At 45.5% G+C, this 13,338-nt stretch overlaps 2 protein-coding genes across 5 annotated transcripts in view; one reads left to right on the top strand and one right to left on the bottom strand.

Moving 5' to 3' along the window:
- Window positions 1-13,338, top strand: part of ACAD9 (acyl-CoA dehydrogenase family member 9) — a 62,531-nt gene that overhangs the window by 38,203 nt on the left and 10,990 nt on the right. For all 4 annotated transcript variants that reach the window (XR_009565992.1, XM_060308675.2, XM_060308673.2 and 1 more), the window contains 4 exons: window positions 268-346; window positions 716-890; window positions 1,433-1,506; window positions 13,185-13,260. Coding sequence is in view for 3 of the 4 variants with exons in the window: in XM_060308675.2 (XP_060164658.1) it covers window positions 268-346; window positions 716-890; window positions 1,433-1,506; window positions 13,185-13,260 (404 nt within the window). In the remaining variant the exon portion in view is untranslated. The remainder of the gene's footprint in view (window positions 1-267; window positions 347-715; window positions 891-1,432; window positions 1,507-13,184; window positions 13,261-13,338) is intronic.
- CFAP92 (cilia and flagella associated protein 92 (putative)) overlaps window positions 8,600-13,338 on the bottom strand; it is a 306,152-nt gene continuing 301,413 nt past the window's right edge. The window contains exon 17 of the mRNA XM_060308672.1: window positions 8,600-11,885. Coding sequence (XP_060164655.1) covers window positions 11,479-11,885 — 407 coding nt within the window. The 3' untranslated portion in view covers window positions 8,600-11,478. The remainder of the gene's footprint in view (window positions 11,886-13,338) is intronic.

Below are 13,338 nucleotides of genomic sequence, written 5' to 3'. Positions count from 1 at the left end.
GAGCTTAGAGCCCACGTGAGCCGGCATTTCCGTGTTTAGACCTCCCAAACATCGTCGCTGCCGCCTTCTCACCCGATGTGACAGAGCGGGGCTGGCCAAACCCACCTCGCCGCCTGTTTTCATAGATGAAGTTTTGCTGGAGCATGGCCGTGTGTCTACAGATTGCCTGTGGCTGCAAAGCCGAATGTGTCTATTAGCTGGCCCTTTGCTTTCCGTGGGGCCTTGTCTCCAGCATTACCCCTCAACCGCGCATTGCTTTCGCCGCAGTGGGAGCGATGCCGCCTCCATCCGGACCAGGGCCACGTTAAGTGAAGATAAGAAACACTACGTCCTCAATGGCTCCAAGGTACAGCTGCGTGGCCTCCGTGGCCGCGCCAGGGTCTCCGTCCTGACCTTCACCACCACGCACTGACCACTTCCCACGCTCCAGGGATCATAAAGGGCAGGCACATCACCCCTTAACCGTCATCCTCGTTATCCTCGTCATCCTCGTCATCCTCCCTCCCACCCCCAGCTGTTTCATGCTGAGCCAGAGCTGCGTGACACACGCACTGACACACGTGCAGGGCCACCTGTGTCTGCTGGGGAAATCCATGCCCTGGGGATGCTGGGTTGAGCCCGTTCTGGCCTGAGCTGTGATGGGCAGCTGGTGCTGAGGGTGGCCAGTTTGTAGTAGTTTGGTTTTCTCTGGAGCCCTTTTGCTTTCTTTCCTCAGGTCTGGATCACCAATGGAGGACTAGCCAGTGTTTTTACTGTGTTTGCAAAGACAGAGGTTGTTGATTCTAATGGCTCAGTAAAGGACAAGGTCACAGCGTTCATAGTAGAGAGAGACTTTGGTGGAATCACCAGCGGGAAACCTGAGGATAAGTTAGGCATCCGAGGCTCCAACAGTGAGTGGCACGTGCATGCATGTGTGTGTATGAGAGAGAGAGAGACAAGGTGAGATGTTATCTTGATAAAAAGGTATCAAACATCAAGATAACATGAGACTTAAGTAGTTTTGTTTCCACCTGAGCATTTGGCAAAATCTCTCCACACATCGGGCAATGATGACTTCAAGGTGAGGTCGTCGCCACCTTGTGGCGCTCAGCCTTGGAGGGAGGTGGTGCTGGGGGTCCTGGGTCAGTGTTGCAGTACAGCAGACCCCCATCTTTCCAGCCTGGGACTCCTCCTTCCTCCCTTCTCCCTCCTCCCCACCTAAGCCCAGTCGGCACTCAGCTCACTCGAGGCTGGTATCCTGTAAGTGGCCCTCGGCCCACCTGGAGCTGCCCTGTGGTCCTCACGAGGCTCAGCCTCTTGGGTCCCTTAGCTCGGACTGTGGAGGGTCTGAATGAATGAGCGAGTGAGTGAATGAACCGCGTCCCTCGAGTGGGGGTCGGGGGTAGAGCGCTTCGTCCCCCTCAGCTGAGGTCCTGGATGTCATGTGTTCCAGCCTGCGAGGTCCACTTTGAGAACACCAGGGTGCCCGTGGAAAACGTCCTCGGAGAAGTTGGAGGCGGCTTTAAGGTGCGTTGCCCTGCGTGTGCTGACCTTTGTTGCAGTCTCGTGTGCGTTGGCCCAGCTTCCCGTCACCTCCCTGCTGGCAGTGCACTGGGCTGGGCTGGCCGGGCGGCCATGCATGGCTCTCTGCATGGAGGTCAGCAGAGCGGAGAGAAGTCAGCCTTGGGAGGCAGGGGTGCAGCAGCGCTCAGTCTCACCCTCCCTCACGTAGGGGTAGAGTCCTCCCGCAGCCAGTGGAGAGAGCAGCCCAGTGGCCCTGCAAAGCTCAGGACGCACAGCCCTGGGTCCTCAGTGCTTACTCTGATTTTTTTTTCTTAGAGTAAGAATATATTTAATAACAGGTAATTCACATGACAAAATTTACCATTTTCAAATGAATGCTTTGTTGGTTTTTAGTATATTCACTGTGCTTGTGCAACCATCTCCATGGTCTAATTCTAGAACATTGCCATCACCCCAGCAAGACACCCCATACTTTCTCATTTCCCTCTCCCAGAGCTCGGCCGTCGCTGTTTCACTTTCTGCTTCTGTGGATCTGCCTGTTTTGTTTGTTTGTTTATAAATGTATTTTATTTTTGTTTTTGGCTGCATTGCGTCTTTGTTGCTGTGTGCGGGCTTTCTCTAGTTGCGGTGAGCGGGGGCTACTCTTCGTTGTGGTGCGAGGGCTTCTCATTGCGGTGGCTTCTCGTTGTGGAGCACAGGCTCTAGGCGTGCGGGTTTCAGTAGTTGTGGCACGTGGGTTCAGTAGTTGTGGCTCGTGGGCTCTAGAGCACAGGTTCAGTAATTGTGGCGCATAGGCTTCGTTGCTCCACAGCATGTGGGATCTTCCCGGACCAGGGCTTGAACCTGTGTCCCCTGCACTGACAGGCGGATTTTTTTTTTTTTTTCTTTTTTTGCGGTACACGGGCCTCTCACTGTTGTGGGCTCTCCCGTTGCGAAGCACAGGCTCCGGACGCGCAGGCTCAGCAGACGTGGCTCACGGGCCCAGCCACTCTGCGGCATGTGGGATCTTCCCAGACCGGGGCACGAACCCGTGTCCCCTGCATGGGCAGGCAGACTCTCAACCACTGCACCACCAGGGAAGCCCCATCTGCCTATTTTGAATGTTTCATTTAGATGGAATCCATGTGTGGTCCTTCCTGTATGGCTTCTTTCACGCTGCATAATGTTTTCAAGGTTTATCCAAGTCTAGCAGCTGTCACTCCTTCTTATAGCTGAGTAACGTTCCATCATGTGCATGGACCATGTTTTGTCCATCTGTCATCAGCTGATGGACATTTGGGTTGTTTCAATTTTTGGCCATTTGGATAATGCTGCTGTGAACAGTCATGTGCACGTTTTTGTGTGAATGTTGTTTTCCATTCTGTTGGGCGCACACCTGGAAGAAATGGAGGGTCAAATGGTGACTCTATGTTTAGCTTTTTGGGGAACTGCCAAACTCTTCCACAACAGCTGCACTGTCTCACATTCGCAGCAGCAGTGCCTTAGGGTTCCAGTTGCTCCACATCCTTGCCAATATGTGTGATCGTCCATTTTTAAAATTACAGCCATCCTCGTGGGCGTGAAGTGTATCTCGTTGTGGTTTGATTTGCATTTCCCTGATGATTAGTCGTGTTGAGCATCTTTTTATGTGCTTATTGGCTATTTATCCCCTTTGTTTATTTTATTTTATTGGGTTGGCCAAAAAGTTCGTTCGATGTTTTCCATAAGATGGCTCTAGTAGCATTTAGTTGTCTTTAATTTCATTCGAAACAATTTTGCTAGATCGTATTTTGACAGCTGTCATATCAGCATGCATTTTTTAAAAAAACTTACCAAAATTGGTGAATTTTTGTGTAGCCATTTTAATATTGAAGGTGGAAGAAAAAAAAGCAACATTTTGGGCATATTATGCTTCATTATTTCAGGAAAGGTAAAAACGCAACTGAAACGCAAAAAAATATTTGTGCAGTATATGGAGAAGGTGCTGTGACCGATCGAACGCGTCAAAAGTGTTTTGTGAAGTTTGTGCTGGAGATTTCTTGCTGGACGATGCTCCACGGTCGGGCAGACCAGTTGAAGTTGATAGATATCAATCGAGACATTAATTGAGAACAATCAACGTTATACCATGAGAGAGATAGCCGACATACTCAAAATATCCAGATCAAATGTTGAAAATCATTGGCACCAGCTTGGTTATCTTAATCACTTTGATGTTTGGGGTCCATATAAGTTAAGTGAAAAAAACCTTCTTGGCCATATTTCCACATGGATTCTCTACTGGAATGTAATGAAACATTCCATTTTCAAAACAAATTGTGACCGGCAATGAAAAGTGGATACTGTACAATAATGTGGAATGGAAGAGATTGTGGGGCAAGCAAAATGGACCACCACCAACCACACCAAAGGCTGGTCTTCATCCAAAGAAGGTGATGTTGTATATATTGGTGGGATTGGAAGGGAGTCCTCTATTATGAGCTCCTTCTGGAAAACCAAATGATTAAATCCAACAAGTACTGTTCCCAGTGAGACCAACTGAAAGCAGCACTTGAAGAAAAGCATCCGGAATTAATCAACAGAAAATGCATGATCTTCCATCAGAATAATGGAAGACCACATGTTTCTTTGATGACCGGGCAAAAACTGTTACAGCTTGGCTGGGAAGTTCTGATTCATCCACCATATTCACCAGGCTTCAGATTTCCATTTATTTTGGTCTTTACAAAATTCTCTTAATGGGAAAAATTTCAATTCCCTGGAATACTGTAAAAGGTACCTGGAACAATTCTTTGCTCAAAAAGATAAAAAGTTTTGCGAAGATGGAATTATGAAGTTGCCTGAAAAATGGTGGAGGTAGTGGAACAAAACTGCGAATATGTTGTTCAATAAAGCTCTTGATGAAAATGAAAAATGTGTCTTTTATTATTACTTAAAAACTGAAGTCAGTTTTTGGCCAACCCAATATTTTATTGAAGTATAGTTAATTTACAGTGTTGTGCCATTGTCTGCTGTACAGCAAAGTAACTGTTATACACATACAGACATTCTTTTTTTTTAATACTCTTTTTCATTATGGTTTGTCACAGGATACTGAATATAGTTCCCTGTGCTATACAGTAAGACCTTGTTATTTATCCATTCTGTATATAATAGTTTACATTTGCTAGTCCCACACTCCCAATCCTTTTCTCCATCTCCCCTCTCCCCCTTGGCAACCACAAGTCTGTTCTCTATGTCTGTGAGTCTGTTTCCGTTTTGTAGATACGTTCATTTGTGCCATATTTTACATTACACATATAAGTGATATCAGATGGTATTTGTCTTTCTCTTTCTGACTTACTTCAGATAATACGTCTTTCTGACTTACTTTATGATAATCTCTAGTTGCACCCATGTTGCTGCAAATGGCATTATTTCATTCTTTTTTATAGCTGAGTAATATTCCATTGTATATATGTACCACATCTTCTTTATCCATTCATCTGTCAGTGGACATTAAGGTTGTTTCCATGGGCTGTTTATCTCCTTTGAAGAAACATTTTTCCAAATCTCTGCCCGTCTTTAAATTGGGCTATTTGTCTTTATATTGCTGCTCTGCCCTAATTTACTGGGTGGCCTGGGTAAGTGTCTTCACAGTGGGAAGCTGCCCCACCTTGGCTGTGAACAGGGATCAAAGCAGGACCTCCCTGGCCTCCTGAGCATTACAAGAATCACCCAAGGACCGTCAGCCAGGGCTCCAGCCACTGCTGCCTGGGAAGTGTGGAGCAGAGGGTAGGGGAGGTGGAGGGCACACAATGGGCGTCTGTGTGCAGATGTCACACACAGATGAGGGAACACGTGAGTCCCCTGAAGCCCGTCCCTGGGGAGTTGCCATCCACTGTTCACACTTTTTTGTTTACCTATTTTATTATTATTTTATGTTTTTGAATTTTATTTTTTTTATACACCAGGTTCTTATTAGTTACCCTTTTTAGTAGTATATATTAGTATACATGTCAATCCCAATCTCCCAGTTCATCACACCACCACCTCCCACCCCCTGGCGCTTTCCCTGGTGTCTTTACGTTTGTTCTCTACATCTGTGTCTCAGTTACTGTCCTGCAAACCAGTTCATCTGTACCATTTTTCTAGGTTCCATATATATGCGTTAATACACGATATTTCTTTTCTCTTTCTGACTTACTTCATTCTGTATGACAGTCTCTAGATCCGTCCACATCTCTACAAATGACCCAGTTTCATTCCTTTTTATGGCTGAGTAATATTCCATTGTACATATGTACCACATCTTCTTTATCCATTCGTCTGTCGACGGGCATTTAGGTTGCTTCCATGTCCTGGCTATTGTAAATAGTGCTGCAGTGAACATTGGGGTGCATGTGTCTTTTTGAATTATGGTTTTCTCTGGGTATATGCCCAGTAGTGGGATTGCTGGGTCATATGATAATTCTATATTTAGTTTTTTAAGGAACCTCCATACTGTTCTCCATAGTGGCTATATCAATTTACATTCCCACCAACAGTGCAAGAGGGTTCCCTTTTCTCCACACTCTCTCCAGCATTTGTTGTTTGTAGATTTTCTGAAGATGCTCATTCTAACTAGTGTGAGGTGATACCTCATTGTAGTTTTGATTTGCATTTCTCTAATAATTAGTGATGTTGAGCAGCTTTTCATATGTTTCTTGGCCATCTGTATCTCTCCTTCAGAGAAATGTCTATTTAGGTCTTCTGCCCACTTTTGGATTGGGTTGTTTTTTTAATATTGAGCTGAATGAGCTGTTCATATATTTTGGAGATTAATCCTTTGTCCGTTGATTCGTTTGCAAATATTTTCTCCCATTCTGAGGGTTGTCTTTTCGTCTTGTTTGTAGTTTGCTTTGCTTTGCAAAAGCTTTGAATTTTCATTAGGTCCCATTTGTTTTTGTTTTTATTTCCATTACTCTAGGAGGTTGATCAAAAAAGATATTGCTGTGATTTATGTCAGAGTGTTCTTCCTGTGTTTTCCTCTAAGAGTTTTTTAGTGTCTGGTCTTACATTTAGGTCTCTAATCCATTTTGAGTTTATTTTTGTGTATGGTATTAGGGAGTGTTCTAATTTCATTCTTTTATATGTAGCTGTCTAGTTTTCCCAGCACCACTTGTTGAAGAGACTGTCTTTTCTCCATTGTATATCCTTGCCTCCTTTGTCATAGATTAGTTGACGATAGGTGTGTGGGTTTATCTCTGGGTTTTCTATCCTGTTCCATTGATCTGTATTTCTGTTTTTGTGCCAGTACCATACTGTCTTGATTACTGTTGCTTTGTAGTATAGTCTGAAGTCAGGGAGTCTGATTCTTCCAGGTCCATTTTTTTCCCTCAAGACTGCTTCAGCTATTCAGGGTCTTTTGTGTCTCCATACAAATTTTAAGAGTTTTTTTTTGTTCTAGTTCTGTAAAAAATGCCATTGGTAATTTGATAGGGATTGCATTGAATCTGTAGATTGCTTTGAGTAGTATAGTCATTTTCACAATATTGATTCTTCCAATCCAAGAACACTGTATATCTCTCTGTTTGTATCATCTTTAATTTCTTTCATCAGTGTCTTATAGTTTTCTGCATACAGGTCTTTTCTCTCTGTAGGTAGGTTTATTCCTAGGTATTTTATTCTTTTTGTTGCAATGGTAAATGGGAGTGTTCCTCAATTTCTCTTTTAGATTTTTCATCATTAGTGTATAGGAATGCAAGAGATTTCTGTGCATTAATTTTGTATCGTGCAACTTTACCAAATTCATTGATTAGCTCTAGTAGTTTTCTGGTGGCATCTTTAGGATTCTGTATGTATAGTATCATGTCATCTGCAAACAGTGACAGTTTTACTTCTTCTTTTCCAATTTGTATTCCTTTTATTTCTTTTTCTTGTCTGATTGCCATGGCTAGGACTTCCAAAGCTATGTTGAATAATAGTGGTGAGAGTGGACATCCTTGTCTTGTTCCTGATCTTAGAGGAAATGCTTTCAGTTTTTCACCATGGAGAATGATGTTTGCTGTGGGTTTATTGTATATGGCCTTTATTATGTTGATGTAGGTTCCCTCTATGCCCACTTTCTGGAGAGTTTTTATCAGAAATGGGTGTCGGATTTTGTCAAAAGCTTTTTCTGCATCTATTGAGATATGATCGTATGGTTTTTCTTTTTCAGTTTGTTAATATGGTGTATCACATTGATTGATTTGCCTATATTGAAGAATCCTTCCATGCCTGGGATAAATCCCACTTGATCATGTTGTATGATCCTTTTAATGTGTTGTTGGATTCTGTTTGCTAGTATTTTGTTGAGGATTTTTGCATCTGTATTCATCAGTGATACTGAACTGTTCTTTTCTTTTTTTGTAGTATCTTTGTCTGGTTTTGGTATCAGGGTGGCCTCATAGAATGAGTTCGGCAGTGTTCCTTCCCCTGAAAATTTCTGAAGAGTTTCAGAAGGTTGGGTGTTAGCTCTTGTCTAAATGTTTGATAGAATTCACCTCTGATGCCATCTGGTTCTGGATTTTTGTTTGTTGGAAGATTTTTAATCACAGTTTCAATTTCATTACTTGTGATTGGTCTGTTCATATTTTCTGTTTCTTCCTGGTTCAGTCTTGGAAGGTTATACCTTTCTAAGAATTTGTCCATTTCTTCCAGGTTGTCCATTTTATTGGCATAGAGTTGCTTGTAGTAGGCTCTTAGGTTGCTTTGTATTTCTGCAGTGTCTGTTGTAACTTCTCCTTTTTCATTTCTCATTTTATTGATTTGAGTCCTCTCCCTCTTTTTCTTGATGAGTGTGGCTAAAGGTTTATCAGTTTTGTTTATCTTCTCAAAGAACCAGCTGTTACTTTTATTAATCTTTCCAATTGTTTTCTTTGTTTCTATTTCATTTATTTCTGCTCTGATCTTGATGATTTCTTTCCTTCTACTAACTTTGGGTTTTGTTTGTTCTTCTTTGTCTAGTTCCTTTAGGTGTAAGGTTAGATTGTTTATTTGAGATGTTTGTTGTTTCTTGAGGTAGGATTTTATTGCTATAAACTTCCTTCTTAGAACTGCTTTTGCTGCATCCCATAGGTTTTGGATTGTCGTGTTTTCATTGTCATTTGTCTCTAGGTTTTTTTTTTTTTTTTTTTTTTGTGGTACGCAGGCCTCTCACTGTTGTGGCCTCTCCCGCTGCGGAGCACAGGCTCCGGCCACGCAGGCTCAGCGGCCATGGCTCACGGGCCCAACCGCTCCGCGGCATGTGGGATCTTCCCGGACCAGGGCACGAACCCGTGTCCCCCTGCGTCGGCAGGCAGACTCTCAACCACTGTGACACCAGGGAAGCCCTCTAGGTATTTTTGATTTCCTCTTTGATTTCTTCAGTGATCTCTTGGTTATTTGGTAACATACTGTTTAGCCTCCACGTGTTTGTGTGTTTTACGTTTTTCTCCGTGTAATTTATTTCTAATGTCATAGCGTTGTGGTCAGAGAACATGCTTGATATGATTTCAGTTTTCTTAAATTTACTGAGGCTTGATTTGTGACCCAAGATGTGATCTATCCTGGAGAATGTTCTGTGTGCACTTGAGAAGAAAGTGTAATCTGCCGTTTTTGAATGGAATGTCCTATAAATATCAATTAAATCTCTCTGGTCTGTTGTGTCACTTAAAGCTTGTGTTTCCGTATTTTCTGTCTGGATGATCTGTCCACTGGTGTAAGTGAGGTGTTAAAGTCCCCCACTATTGTGTTACTGTCAATTTCCTCTTTTATAGTTGTTAGCAGTTGCCTTATGTATTGAGGTGCTCCTATGTTGGGTGCGTATATATTTACAACTGTTATATCTTCTTCTTGGATTGCTCCCTTGATCATTATATAGCGTCCTTCCTTTTCTCTTCTAACGTTCTTTATTCTAAAGTCTATTTTATCTGAGACAAGTATTGCTACTCCAGCTTTCTTTTGATTTCCATTTGCATGGAATATCCTTTTCCATCCCCTCACTTTCAGTCTGTATGTGTCCCTAGGTCTGAAGTGGGTCTCTTGTAGACAGCATATATATGGGTCTTGTTTTTGTATCCATTCAGCGAGCCTGTGTCTTTTGGTTGGAGCATTTAATCCATTCACGTTTAAGGTAATTATTGATATATATGTTCCCATTACCATTTTCTTAATTGTTATGGTTTTTTGGGTTTTTTTTTTATCACGGTGCGTGGGCCTCTCACTGTCGCGGCCTCTCCCATTGTGGAGCGCAGGCTTCAGATGCACAGGCTCAGTAATTGTGGCTCACGGGCCTAACTGCTCCGCGGCATGTGATCCTCCTGGACCGGGGCACGAACCCGTGTCCCCCACATTGGCAGGCGGATTCTTAACCACTGCGGCACCAGGGAAGCCCTGGGTTTGTTTTTGTAGGTTCTTTTCTTCTCTTGTGTTTCCCACTTAGAGGAGTTCCTTTAGCATTTGTTGAAGAGCTGGTTTGGTGGTGCTGAATTCTCTGAGCTTTGCTTGTCTGTAAAGCTTTTGATTTCTCCATCGAATCTGAATGAGATCCTTGCCGGGTAGAGTAATCTTGTTGTAGGTTCTTCCCTTTCATCACTTTAAATATGTCATGCCCACTCCCTTCTGGCTTGTACAGTTTCTGCTGAGAAATCAGCTGTTAACCTTATGGGAGTTCCCTTGTATGTTATTTGTCATTTTTCCCTTGCTGCTTTCAATAATCTTTCTTTGTCTTTAATTTTTGCCAATTTGATTACTATGTGTCTCGGCATGTTTCTCCTTGGGTTTATCTTGTATGCGACTCTCTGAGCTTCCTGGACTTGGGTGCCTATTTCCTTTCCCATGTTAGGGAAGTTTTCGACTATAATGTCTTCAAATATTTTCTCGGGTCCTTTCTCCCTCTCTTCTTCTTCTGGGACCCCTAGAATGTGAATGTTGTTGCGTTTAATGTCGTCCCAGAGGTCTCTTAGGCTGTCTTCGTTTCTTTTCATCCTTTTTTTTTTAATTCTGTTCCGCAGCAGTCAATTCCACCATTCTGTCTTCCAGGTCGCTTATCCGTTCTTCTGCCTCAGTTATTCTGCTATTGATTCCTTCTAGTGTATATTTCATTTCAGTTATTGTATTGTTCATCTCTGTTTGTTCTTTAATTCTTCTAGATCTTTGTTAAACGTTTCTTATATCTTCTCGATCTTTGCCTCCATTCTCTTTCCGAGGTACTGAATCATCTTCACTATCACTATTCTGCAGTCTTTTTCTGGAAGGTTGCCTATCTCCACTTCATTTAGTTGTTTTTCTGGGATTTTACCTTGTTCCTTCATCTGGTACATAGCCCTGTGCCTTTTCATCTTGTCTGTCTTTCTGTGAATGTGGTTTTTGTTCCACAGGCTGCAGGATTGCAGTTCTTCTTGCTTCTGCTGTCTCCACTGTTCACACTTTTGGTGCTTGTCTTTCTAGATCTTTTTAAATAGCTTACATCACTGAAATATTTCTGCGTGCGTGTGTGTGTGTGTGAGAGGTGGCAGCTGGTATTCCTCACTTATCAGCAAGCCCTCACAGTCTTTTCATGCTGGGGAATTTGATGTGCTGAGGTTCAGAACCACACAGCACTTCCTCATGTGGGGACGCCACATTCACTGTCCCTGGGTCTCCAGGATCGAGCATTTAGCGCAGTTTCCCTTCTTCCCCACTCGGGACTGCACTGCATGGCATGTATCCTTATACATAACTTGCACACTTCTCTCATCACCTCCTGAGTTTAAATACCAGTCAAGTTTCTGGGTCAGAGGACGTGGTCATTTTTAAGTTCTTGGTCCATGTTGCCATGTTGCCTGCTGGACGGTTGGACTGTGTGTAAGGTCTTTCCCCAGTCCTTTCCAACTCTGCATTAAAAAATTTTTTTCCATTGTGTTAGGTGAGAAGTGATGGTTTTAGTATGCAAAAGAAAAACAGATTTCTAAAGCCCTATCTTGTGATGAGTGGGATTGCCTGCCAGTCAGCCTCAGCACTGAAAAGCGCGACATGCTAGGGTGATCCCAGCGATGGCGGGTAGGATGACCACAGGCCCGGGGAGTGCCGATGCCGCGTGCGGTCAAGTAGGAGGTTCATCGGGGCGCAGAGGCAGTCAGCGACGGGGGCTGCGGGGACGGCCGTGTCTCGTACCTGGAGTGTAGTTGTGGGAGGGGACTGCTCTGCGGTAGGAAGGTGACCACGCAGCAGGATCAGGCCTGGGTGGGAGGGAACGCCTAGGCTCACGAGCCCTTTCAGGTAAGGCTGAGCTGGCCAGGCCTTCCATCCTCCTGGGGACTGGGGCCTGGTGTCCAGTCCTCTCCTCCTCTTGTTCTTGTGGTAAGTGAAGCTGAGAATCAACCACGAAGGGGCTGTGACGTAAGTTTGTTCATGCAGCTGTGAGGCGGCCTTTAAGAACCAGTCTGGGAGAAGGGACCAAGGGTGGGGGTTCAGTTCCTGCTTGCAATCCTGGCAGGTCAAGCAGGACCGGTGTCCCCCTCCTCGTCCCCCCTCCATGTCCTGAGACACAGGGAGTCTGACATTACAGGTCACAGGCCCGAGCGGAGGCACAACAGGTCACACTGCACTGTGACCTCGCCGAGCCCCAGCTTCTGGCCGTGCCCACCGAGTTGCCCACCCGCCTCGGACTCGCCTGTCAGGACCAGTGCTGCCTGCCCAGTGGCTGGAGCAGGTGTTTCCAGTCTCCCCAGCCCCACAGGATCTGTTTTGAGAGTCTCCATTCAGGTTATTTAGCAAGTAGTCATAAATTCAAATTCAGAGGCACGTTTGGTTAATCCCAGTCACGCAGGCGAGCAGTCAGTACAAGCAGTGCCACGTGTGAAGCTGAGCCCCAGGCTGCCTGCTGCCCCCAGGCCCCAGCCCTGCCTTGACGCCTCCTCCTTGGGCCTCACAGGCTTGAGCAGAGGTGGGCAGGTGACAGCGTCCTCTAGGAGCCTGTGCTGGTGGCCACACGTCCACCGTGTGCCTGGGATGCCCCTCCTCCCCTGCTGCCAGGGTGGCTATGGTCTCTAGGTCCCTAGGTCTGTAAGGGGGTGCCTCCCCAAACCCGGGTAGTCTGGTACTTGGGAAGCAGTGTGTGTGCTTGCCGTCGGCTTTAGGGAGAAAGTTGGGGTTGGAAGAGGGGCGTGAGGCTGACAAAACTCCTTAGCTAGGGTCATTACTGTAGGCACTGCGGGGGGAGGAGCGCGTCACGTCTGTGAAAGGGACTGGCTCAGTGCAGGGGGCACGGGCGTGCATGTCAGGCAGCTGCGTGCTCTGTCTGTGACTGGCTCACCACTTGGAACCTCTGGCTCTTCATCTGTGAAAGGAGGACCCTGACGCTGAAGCGTTGCTGGGAAAGTGAGGAGTTGGCAGTGGGTACCCAGCCCGTCTTAGTTTCTGCTCTCTTCCCCTGAGGCTGAGGGAAGTGGCCACTTCCTTTAGAATAAGGGTGTCCCATTTCTTTTTGGGGGGGGGGTGCCTTCAGGGATGTTTGTGAGAGCATCTCAGTGACAGATTGCCTGGTTCTGAGGCGTTGGGACTGTTCTCTCCCGGCCCGGGGAGGGTTGGCAGGATGGTTAACTCCATCTGGATGCTGCCTGTTGTCTTCAGGAAAGCTTTTGGTAAGAGCAGATGAGCACTGTTGCGGTCTGTCCCCTTCAGCCCTCTGGGGCCCTCAGCTTTCCCAGCTGGACCCGCGCTGAGCCCTCCTCTCTCTGCAGGTGGCCATGAACATCCTCAACAGCGGGCGGTTCAGCATGGGCAGTGCCGTGGCTGGGATGCTCAAGAAACTGATCGGTACGTAAGTCAGGGACAGCAGCCCTTTGCGGCAGACTTGCCCCTGGTGCCCCTGCCTGCTCCGGCCCAGGGGCTCTG

This window comes from Globicephala melas, chromosome 11 (assembly GCF_963455315.2).
Source record: "Globicephala melas chromosome 11, mGloMel1.2, whole genome shotgun sequence".
In the NCBI taxonomy this organism is placed as follows: domain Eukaryota; kingdom Metazoa; phylum Chordata; class Mammalia; order Artiodactyla; family Delphinidae; genus Globicephala; species Globicephala melas.
Note: the sequence above shows the minus strand (reverse complement) of the source record. Positions and strands in the feature narration are given on the sequence as shown.